The sequence below is a fragment of the Helicoverpa armigera genome, chromosome 28, assembly GCF_030705265.1.
Source record: "Helicoverpa armigera isolate CAAS_96S chromosome 28, ASM3070526v1, whole genome shotgun sequence".
Lineage (NCBI taxonomy): Eukaryota > Metazoa > Arthropoda > Insecta > Lepidoptera > Noctuidae > Helicoverpa > Helicoverpa armigera.
The window spans coordinates 2,127,485-2,139,248 of NC_087147.1; the positions used below are offsets into that span (position 1 = coordinate 2,127,485).

Here is an 11,764-nt window from a genome sequence, read left to right on the forward strand (position 1 = left end):
TTCAACATTTAAAATAAATAATATTTTTTATTTAAAACATATTCGTGACTTTTCTGTCGCAAAACAAATTACATTAAATATTTCATATTTACATAGTTTGAATATCCTGTTTTCTGTTTTTACATTAAATAAAATATGCGGGTAACAAAATGTTTATATAATACTAATTTGGGTAATAAATAAACAGTAGGTAAGAAATTTTTAACAGAACTTTAACATCTGCTTGAAAATACTTGATTCAATTTACTAACCCTACCAAATAAAATCATGTTTTCCTAGAAATTGTGAAATGTCTTGTCTCACGACAACTGGTGAGCCTTACTTATGTGTGTTAATATACTGAACGTACTGACGTACTCACCTACATAAATGTTATATGTAATAATGTTTATATGATGTTTTTTCTCACAAAAATGTGAGAAAAACTTCATATAAATGACATATAACAATTTTACTACTTTTTCGATGAGTTGCACTATTTAACTATAACGATAACCGAACCATTTTCAAATGTCTAACCGATTTGACCAATGGGCCGCAATTTCACGGCTGGTTATCGTTATAGTTAAATGGTGCAACTCGCTCTATGTATGGTTAAATACAATAATACAATCTAATCCAGAAACTGATTTGAAATAAACGGTACACTTGCTGGCAAAAAAACTTACACACTAATAAAGTGAATTAATAAAAGCGTAATAAAATGAAATAATATTATCAGAAAGAGACAAAATGTTCCCATAATGTAATAGAAATTGCGAATAGACGGTTTGACTTTTCAATTCAACATTTAACTTTCCAACGGCCAAGCAATTATGATAATTATCAAAGTTCTGTCAAAAATAACAATGGTATCTTAATGTCTATTGTTTTGCTGTCGGCTTGTTCATTGTCCTTGCGCCAATACTAAGTGTCCTGATCTATCCAATGTGAAAACTGGACGGACGCGACGACTCCTGAAAATGATAATTTAAATTAAATTAAAATCGATAATTTTGTAAAATTTAAGAGTTTGTTTGAACGCTTACTTCTCAATAACTATGCGTTGCGATTTGGAAAAAATATTCAATGTTTGATAGCGCACTTTTCGAGTAAGGAAATAAGCTTTGTATCCAGATGCGCGGGAAGATATCTCATGGGACGCAAATTCATTTGTGCATGCTCTTAAAAACCATTGTATTTTAAAAAAGTATTCTAAAGAATGTTAACTACATTTATGTATATCATAAACATTTATTTGAATACTTTTGTAACTGGCCCATATTTATTGCACGTAAGTGTAGTTATTGCTTACCTTAGCTTAGCACTCTTCTTCCTGTTGCCGTCAGCAATGGCGACAGCCTGAGCTACCACTGGCCCGTCATCTGTCACATCCTGGTAAAATACAACATCCTTATTAATATTATAAACAAGATAGTTTGTATTCATGTATGGAGGTTTGTGCCTCTTTCACACAAAAAACTACTGGAGGGATGCTGATGAAACTTGGCAGTAATATTACGTTCCGTACGTAGTGTTAGACTTCCTCTGTATTTCGTCTGGCAGTCGTTACGGATAGTCGAAGTCTAGAAGGTCTCACATCATGTAGCTTCTATGTACCAGGGCCGCGGTAACTATCGAAAAATCCCGCAGCCCCGGCAGTCTTTGGCCCTGGTGGGCCCTACTGGGGTTTGCTGACTCTCCTGAGCCCAGAAAGTTTGATAACCCAGCTCAACAAGGGGTATTGGGTTGCCCGGGTAATTGGGTTAAGGATAGGCTGGCGTTGAATTTATAACACCTATACTCGCCTAACATAATTAGGAAAAGGCTAGGCAGATAATGATATACATACCTCAACAGTTGATTCGGTAGTAGTGATGGATCCTGGCGCCGCTTGCACTCTCGGCACGGGGTAGGGGGAGCCGTATAGTGGTTGAACACGGGGCTGAGTCCTGTTAACAAATAGTAGTAATAATTAGGGTGTTTAAGAAAACATAGCAAATGAAGTTAATATTACATGGAGTTAGTTTTTTACTGTCTGCTTTGAAAATAAAACGTGAAAATCATTATTATTGTAGTCCAAACCATATTTGTACGTATAACCATAGACAGAACATAGCGCACTATACTTATTTTTAAGATCTACATTTTATTAACCTATGTTTTACAAATAATAAATACTGACTTTAACATGATTAACAGTTTTTTTAAGAAAACTGACGTTTCGGACAACTTGAGCCTAAATAATTTTAGTACCTAGTTCGGTCAACCAGACTAACAACCCAACAACTGATAATATAGGAATCTTTCTTCACGGCAATTTTAACCTTAGGATATCGGATTGCCCATGTAACCGAGTTGAGAAGATCAGATTGGCAGTCGCATATGTAAAACTGATGCTCAGCTGCATCCTATTAGACTGGGAGTGGCCAAGTACATCATGATAAGTACCTAATATTAATAGACTGTGATGATGACTAACCTACCCCAAGCCCACAAACAATTGCCAACACACTATAAACAGCCTACTATCGTCACGCAAGACGCATATAAGACGTATTACATTAAAATACATCAGTATGCACCCTCAAACAGGGCAATGTCTATTGTTACGAGAACATTTACATTTGCAGTCGTACGTGCGTCCGATGTAAGAGTAAGCGCACACTTTGCGATTTTAAAACGCAAAAGTTATTTCAAAACATTTGGTCCCACAAGTAACTAAAATACCAAAAGAAATAAAAGCTTGTTGTAGAATACGGAAGATCTGACAAAAAAAAACTAAACGTAATATACAAAATATTATGACACTTTAAACTGTAATAATGTCATTAGCCAAACGTAATGTCACATAATAAAACATTTTGATTGATCTTGTAGAAAAAATAATTGTTCATAAATCTTGTTCGTTCACATTTAAACACATATCTATCAACATAACGTCTCGAAACATTATCCTCATATATGGAGAGTGACCATAAAATAATCACCAAATAAAATTACCAATTCAATCCACATCACAGCCTTCGATTGCGACAAAACTACAAAACGCGACACAGATACCCGACCTTCACGACAATCGCATATCTGCACACACTCTTATCCACATTAAGATTCTAGAGGAACTTCGACTAACCTTGCTCCAAAGGCCGTGGCGACTGCCGTGGCTGTTCTCCCTTCATCCTGGCTGTCTTCTTGATCCTGGGGTTCATCCAAGTCATTTCCTTGCTGGTTTACATCTAAACCACTTTGGAGAGCATCTGGACTTTGTCCTTTATTCTGGAATTGAGTTTGTTGCTCAAATTGCGCTTGTTGCATGAATAATTGGGCTTGCTGTTGTTGTTGTTGCAATTGCGCTAAATCTTGCCCTGGGTAGTTTATAAGCTGGGCTTGAATATAACCAGGTTGGGGTTGAAATTGAGCTTGGTATTGGTTAGCTGGGACTACGAAGGGTTGCTGGTATAACTGGGGCTGGTCATTTGATTCGACATCTCGACTTTCTTGGTCGGCTTGGGGCTGGTATTGGCTGGGTTGTGGCTGATATTGCCCTGGTTGGGGTTGGAATGGAGCTGGCTGGGGCTGGAATTGAGCTGGCTGGGGTTGGAACTGAGGTGGTTGAGGCTGAAACTGCGCTGGTTGTGGCTGAAACTGCGCAGGTTGTGGTTGAAATTGGACAGTCTGGGGTTGATACTGATTCGGCTGCTGGGGCTGAGGTTGGAACTGAACGGTCTGGGGCTGGTACTGATCTACTTCTTGTGGTTGAGGCTGGAATTGAGCTGGTTGCAGTTGGTTAACACCCTGAGGTTGCAATACTACAGGTTGGGCAGTAAACTGAGGGACAGGTTGTAATTGCTGCTGGGGGAAAGCGTTCACAGTTTGGTATTGAGGAACTGCTTCAGCATTAGACTGTCCATAGAAACCCTGAGGCTGTACTGCCTGAGCTGGTTGCACTGCAATGGGCTCTGCTTGGAATTGCGGTTGCTGGTAAGCAGTCACAGGCTGAATTTGAGGCTGAGGTTGAGGAGCTACTAACAAAGCAGGACTTTGGAAACCCTGCTCAACTTTCTGCTGCTGCAATTGCTGTTGAGCGATAATCGAAGGCAAAGCAGCGAAATGGGTCTGAGCATCAAAGCCAGCTACTTGCTTTTGTGACTGAACTGGTTGCAGATACAAAGGTGATCTTAGCTGACCAAACTGTTGTAGAGGAACAAATTGTGGCTGCAACTGTAATTGAGCTAGAGAACTTAAGAACAGTTCTCCTGGGTATTCCTGAATTTTCTGTTTTTCTACTGAAACTTTAGCGTCTTTCTCATCATCATCCAAGGTTTCTCCTTCATTTAGATTCACTTCTGTGGTGGTTACTGGTGTGGTAGCTTCGGTGGTTGGTGCTTCTGTTGTCGAAGTGGTTCTTGGAGCGAATTGGGCAGGGATCTGGGGTTCGGGTAACCTGTTTGCAGCGAGCTGGGCATCTCTTTGACGCTGTCTTTCGAATTCGCGGTAACGTTGCTGTTGTTCTTGGTACTGTGAATAAATATTATTTAGTTATCAGAAGGTTCTTCTATTATGTTATCTATTATTTTTATCATGTTAACCGTTAGCTGTGTCCCGTGGTTTCACCAGCGTCCCGAGGGAATACATTTTCGCTGGTGGATCGAAAGTTTCTTTTTTTTTAGGTTCTAAACTATTTGTGTACCAAACATTTAAATAGATTATATCTACATAAAGATATAGTTATTTTCGCTTTTATAATATTAGTGAGGATGACAATAATTTTGGTAATAAGTCATAAGGTTGTTTTTCTGTTTTTTTTTTTGTTATCATTGATTTTTAAGTAATGTCTCAACAATTACCTGTGTCTGCCTCAATCCTTGATCCAGATTCTGCAGATCAGAATTGAAAGCCTGTCCAACGTTCTGCCTGCCGTTCACCGGTGATCTTTGGAAGAAAGGCACCTCCTCTCTCTGAGGAGGCAGACCCTGGACTGACACGTCTTCCTCTTGAGGAGTTCCATATTCCACGTTGGGGTTTGGGTTCCGAGGGTCTAAAGGTAGGCCTGCCGGTGGAAGGTACTGTGATGGCTGCTAGAAATGAAGATTAAATTAGTGGGGTACTCTTGAGGGCATGAAATTCGGGGTCAGTAATTTTTTTATTGAATGATAATGGTTTAGTTAGTGATGAATCAATTATTGTATACCTTAATAAAGTAAAAAAAGCTTTTGGGTCGTGAAATCGAATCAGTCTTTTTCTGCTTTTTATTAAGCGTAAATTTTTAGTGTTTGTACATAGCAGGTAAAGCAAGTTATAAAATTAACTAGATTGCACACAAGATTTTTTTAAACCATTAAATTCATCAATCATATACTTTTTCGAAATTATATTCCATCATTAAACAGCACAAAACTAACTTAGCTTATAAAGCAATTTTCATCTGACTTATTATAAGACCCTGCAAAAGCCTGTTAACTTTAACTTGACTTTGAAACCTACCTGTTCTTGTCCTCTCTGAGGCAAAACGAAGGCCGGTCCGTCAGGCCTCCACCCGCTCGGCGCATAGGGCGCCGGGGGCTCCGCTACCGCCCCGCTTACTAACAACGATATCACAGCTAACAGCTCCTGTAATAAAAACAATAATATAATATATTAACAACCTTTTATTAATATTTATTTATTTATTGATCAAAAGGTACATTTTAAGTTTTATAAGGTACATAATGTCCAACAAAACTATACACATATTATAGTTTGTCTGTTGGATCACAATTATTATTCTTTACTCATTATCAAATTTTTCTCACTGGACACTAGACTGAACACATAAGTTAAGCAACGCTTGGCGCGGTCGGTGGATGGATGGCCATCTTGTCATGGCGAGTTCTTCCGTGTTTCGAAAGACGCGATAAATTGGTGGGTCCTGAATGTCAGTTGAATACCTTTGACAGTCGTTACGGGTAGTCAGAAGTACTACTCTGCGCATCCAGATTAAAGTAGATATTGTCCTTCTTCAATCAATGGGCTATGTAACGATTTTAATTGAACTTGGCAGTAAACATCAGAATAACATAAAGCTTTTATCCGGGTGAAGAAAAACTTCTCCCGGTATGGTATGCAGGTGAAACCGCGTAAAACAGATATTTATTATTAAAAAAATTACGGCTCTCTTACAAAAATCTTCACAATATTTAAATACGTACAAAATGAAGTCTTGTTAGAGTGATTAACCTGGGGTTAATAAGGGTTGCTATCGGACCCTCGGCCGCAACCCCTGTTTGGGGCGCGTATTGAAATGAAAACAATAACGATAATATTGTGAAAACGCTAATTTTAATGTCGGATATAATTTTCTTAGGAACAGAGTGGACTGAAAATCCTATAGTTGCATTCGAATTTGTCATGTTTTGTCTATTGAAAGGATATTTTTTGATTAATTTTATTAGAAAAGAAGAACTTATGAATTATAAATTGGTAATTGGAGCAGTAGTTTTTGTAATTATCTCGAAGTTCGTCTGACAGAAAGAATTACTTTTTTGGTCATTTTCCCCGAAGTTCCACCCACATCCTGACGGAATTATGTACTTTGCGTAAAGGGATAAAACGTTGCCTGTAACCGTCTTCAATAAATAGCTACCTAACTTTAAAGGATTTTTTTAATAGGGCCAGTGACTCAAGTGATTAGCGCGTTCTAACTAGCAAACAAACAAAACCACCTAACTAACATTTTCAGCCATTTTCAAATTGTCAAATCGCTGATTTGACTAACGGGCTCCAAGTATACCACTGGTTATCGTTTGATTATCATTATAGTTAAATGGTGCAATTCGGTTCTTGCATTACACGTTAAGGGAACAAGCAATAAAGATTTTGAATTTGAATTTGAAAAAAACCATGAACAGCCTACAACACCAATAAAGAAATACATGGACTGCTTCTTAATAACTTAGAAAAACCCCATGGACGGTTGCTACCTCAAGTATATAATAGTTATGTATTAGTTGTACATATACTTGAGCAATGGTATAGTATACAATGAGATCACGTTATTACTATACATAGCTTATGTTCTTACAACATTATGAGGTAATCTAACTACTAGGGGTTTTGAAATGTGTCACGTTATCAATTTTATTTGAAATCTTTAATTTAATCGTTATTTTTAAAGCTTTTAATAAAAAGAGTGACTATGTAATTTTTATTGGGTTGGCAAGGCTTTCGGCGAATTTTCTTGGCCAAGCATTTTTTTCAATTTTATTTCAAAGATCAAGTCATTTGCTAAAAATAATTAACTTTAGTTGTAATTTTTACTCGGTTTGGTAAATAATTTAATCAGATTAAAAGTCACTATATATTTTTTTTTAATAATTAAATATTTATAAAAAACTGCACTTCAAAGAGACTTCAAAAAACAATCCACAACACGACAATAATAATAAAAATTTCAAAAAAAACTTATATCAACAAAAAAAATGCAAATCCAAAATTCCACACAAGCACACATAAACACACAAACAGAACACTATTTAAATTGTAAACATTTAAAAAAAGAACGTGTGATCACCTTCATTTTCGTGGACTTTCGTTCATCACTCGACGCCTGCGCATTGCTTTTATAGACAATAGTGTTTCGTATTGGCATTCGATGCGCGCGCAGCCGACCTTAAGTTTTTAGGGCTGACGCTTTTTAACATACAAGGTGGTTGAAACAAAAAATATTTTTTTGTTAGAGTAATTTTGTAACTAAACAATATAATAAATAAAAATAAAGATTAGTTAGTATTTTGTAATGTCTTTTCGGTTAATAAATTACTGAAGAAAAAAATATTATTCAAAAGATGCACATGTAAAAATAAGATTCCTAATGTTTACTTGTTCTCCTTCCAGTTTTTAACCAGACTCTTAACTACCTTTTTGCACCTGGATAAAAAATTGCGTAAGTATAAGTAATCTTTAGCGAAATTTACAGTTTTACGAATAACAGGTACCTAGTTACTTTCGCGTTTAAGTATATCAGTAAGAATTATGGTTTCTTTAACATAATTTAAACTAAGACTATTTGTTGATTCTATACTAAGTATATGCAAAGGCAAAACAAATATGCTAATCCATTGATTGACTGTACAATGATAAAGAGTTTTTATTAAACCCATTAATAAACAATAAAGTTCCCATCACACGGAAACTCTTATCCGATCTTACTGATAACCGTTCTTTGTCACTTATACCAGTAATTATATATAAATAAAATATTTTCGATCAGAAATATGGTCACTTACACACAGAACTTAAATCTGTAACAAGTATTATGAAAAAAATAGTATAGACCATTTTACGTTATACGAGAAATAATTACCTCTTTTTTAGATTAACATTGGTTAAAATGACATAATTTTATTTACATTTTGACAATAGAAACGTGCCAACCCTAGACAATTGACTTACAAAATATGACTCACTGCCAGCCCTTAGTGCTCTTAAAAGGACCACGTGATGAATGGTCCTTAATAAGTGCCAATGGGTTATTTTTACTTTTAGCCTGTATAATAACACGGCTGGGAAAAATCTTCCAATTCCACCCCATACTAGTTTTTCGAATGTTTCCACCAAACTTGGTACGGTAGACTGCACATCAGTGGTAACTGTCATGCACCTTAACTCAATAGTTATAAGTACGATTTTCCTATAAAACTGTTACCACTGACCTGAAGTTGGCTGTACCACTACATGTTTACCAGCTTCTATCAATAAGTGGTTTTAACCGCGTCCCTTGGAAACTACCGCATCCTGATAAAAAGCATCCTACAGCGTTCCTCGATTTTGAAACATTGAAATATTTTTTCAAATACACCAGTTTAGACCAGTAATCATCCTCCGAGTCTTTTTTTCCAACTATGTTGGGGTTGACTTCCAGTCTAACTGGATGTAGCTGAGTACCAGTGTTTTACAAGGAGCGACTGCCCTATTTGACCCCCTCAACCCAGTTACCCGGGCAACCCAATACCCCTTCAGACCAGTAAGTTCCTGAGAAAAGCGCGTTCAAAAACATAGGCCTTGCACGCAGCGGGAATGTTTTTATGCAACTTGCATAAAAACATTCCCGCTAAGGAGTTTAGTTTCTAATTTATAACCCATATTCAAATTATTTGTGATCAAAAATATCCTAACATAATCATAATAAGACATTTACTGACACAAATCCTTTTGGCATTCCGCCGGTGTTATGAAAAACCCTTTGCCATTGTGAGCACGTTCCGTATGTCTGTTTGAAGTCTGTCGTGTTCTGACATAGTTCTTATACTTACTTATGTAATATTGTGTTTGCTGTGATTACTGTGAGTTGCAAGTTTGAATTTATGAGATAGGATTATAAAGTAAATAATGTAAAACATATTAAGTACGTGCACCTTGCATGGCCTTTGAACCGGTTTCAAAAATGCTAAAATTAGTTCAGTCAAGAAATGTTGCGGTTCTTTAGATTGATTTGATGTTCTGTGACTTAAATTAGTTTAACTACTACTTATTTAAAAATGTTGACTTTCTCAAATTATGATCGATCCAATTTTGACTTCCTCATCCTTAAAAACTTACCTTTTGACCTTCACCATTTTATTTTGCCGACACCAGCGACTTCTTAAAAACTATTGAACCGATTTATCATTCGGTACACAGATAGTCAAGAGCCTGGGAAAGGATAATACAGATAGGCTTCATTTTACTCGGTAGCGGGAAGTTGTTCAACGAAACCAGGTGAACCAAACTCGTAAGAAAAATTCACAATCTGCATCTCTTCTCAGAAAGAAAACCAAACATCAATCCAGTTAGGAAAGTGCTAAACTTAGATTTTCCTTCTTTTGCGTACATCATCAAAATATTTCATCTCAATAATTGAAAGAGCTACATTTACAGTTTTCCACTATAAAACCCTGGGGACAGAACAGAGTTTCTGATATTTAGGTCAACACAAAAGTGGGATATATGTTTACTTAACTTTATATTATTTATACCTATTGCAGAAAGTGGTATGAGCACGTGTTGGTTCATGGTTAACTTAGGTTGTAAGGTAAATACTTCAGATATTGGGATAAAAGGGAATTTACAAGCTCCTACTTATATCATACAAAATATCGTATGAATTAATTCAACCGTTTTATCGGTAACACATTGCAATTGAAATACTACTTTTTTTAAGAAATCGGGATAAAATATGTTAACAATCTATCAATCTTAAACTCAAACAAAACAGTATTTTCAAAAGTCACCACTCTTCACCACTTATGTTTGCTGGGAAGAAGAAGTGACGCAACAAACTCTACTCAAATTCACAAAAAATAACATCAATAATCCAGAATTTAGTCAAGAAACATAAAGAATCTCCTACGAAAAAACACTCAACGTAGGTACAAACAACTTATAAATAAAAAATGCAAAACAGAAAATCCGTACTCAAACAATTTAATATCTTCATCCAAAAAGTCTTATAGAAATTTCTCAAACGATTCATCATTCACAAACCGAAAACCGGGGCTCACATCCTTCGTCGTATTTATTAAATTTTCATTTAATATAAGCTGAGTTGAGAGAAAATATTAAAATGTGTTCTGGCTTTGATCCAAGTGTATCCATTGTACTATTTGGCGGGCACCCTGCATTGTAAACAGAAAAGGTTCCGTTTACATGGTATCGCCAATATTTGGTGTAAGTTTGGCTATATAAAAAGTCTGTGTATATACTTATCTAACTGCCACTCATTTACTGAAAGTTATCTAAATTCATCTTTCTTTCACCTCCTATAGAGTCTGAAAAGGCGAGGCAGATGATAACGATAGTCTGTTCGAGTCAATTAATTTTTCATTTCTCAAATTAGCGATTTGACTCATTGCACATTTCGTATAGATCTTGTCTGAAGGTTACTCCTAAAGCTAAAATGTGTACAGCTTTAAATGGCTTACCTAAGAAATGCAAAGAAAATTAGATAGCGCTAACTGTCGGTATTTAAAACAGTTTTTTGGAGATGATATGATTATTACTGGAGAAGGTCAATAGACAATCTTTATACAGCTATTAAGTATATAGGTGAAACCACAGAAAGAAGCTAGTATATTCATGCCGTTTATTTGCTTCACCCGTAAAGGGAAATCGACCAGTCGGTCAAACTGTTATGGTGTTTATTCAAGCAGAAATTCTAAGACTGGATGGGATACCAATTGAGGGCAACGGGTGCCATTGCAAGGAACTTCAAATACATAAACTGGTAAAGGGTGTATTTGTGTACATACATACTATTTGGGTTAACAGGTATGATGTTCATAAAGCTAGTTCTTTGTAGGAAATCATCCAATGTCCCAATATGGGCGCAGCGTGAGGTAATGTCAGACTGTTACTGACTAAACCCACCATGTTCCTTCTGGAGCCCTTTGTGTACCTGGGCTGCGGTAACTCTTTCCAACAATCCCGCAGCCCGGCAGGCTTTGGCCCTGTTGGCACTGGGATGTTGATAAAGCTGACATATAAAAAAAATCTGCAACGAACTGTGGTCGTGGTAAGGACACATTGGTAAATAGAAAAATATAGGTCATAATTTATGACTCGTCATATGGATGAGTAGAAAGGGACAACCAAAAACTTGACAGTCAATCTATTGAAAACTATTTATAAAAATAATAGAAATACACAACGTATACCTACATTCTTCTATTATTATAATCGAAAATAAATAGAACCATTAAACACTATACTAGGGACATAACCTTTTAAATCGGAAATTGTCATGGTCAAATTATTCATCCTTTTGGAT

At 36.1% G+C, this 11,764-nt stretch overlaps 1 protein-coding gene across 2 annotated transcripts; it reads right to left on the reverse strand.

Annotated features, from left to right (window-relative positions):
- Positions 1-68: 68 nt before the first annotated feature.
- LOC110381136 (uncharacterized) lies at positions 69-7,638 on the reverse strand. 2 transcript variants are annotated; one of them, XM_064042455.1, is made up of 7 exons: positions 7,532-7,638; positions 5,467-5,592; positions 4,830-5,057; positions 3,116-4,500; positions 1,832-1,931; positions 1,295-1,374; positions 69-956 (listed from the first exon to the last, which is right to left on the reverse strand). In XM_064042455.1, exons 1-7 carry the CDS (start codon positions 7,607-7,609, stop codon positions 887-889), a joined length of 2,067 nt encoding a protein of 688 aa, XP_063898525.1. In that variant the 5' UTR covers positions 7,610-7,638; the 3' UTR covers positions 69-886. The 2 variants fall into 2 exon arrangements, with proteins under 2 accessions (XP_063898525.1, XP_063898524.1); XM_064042454.1 differs by having other exon boundaries at positions 4,830-5,060.
- Between the last annotated feature and the right edge of the window lie 4,126 nt (positions 7,639-11,764).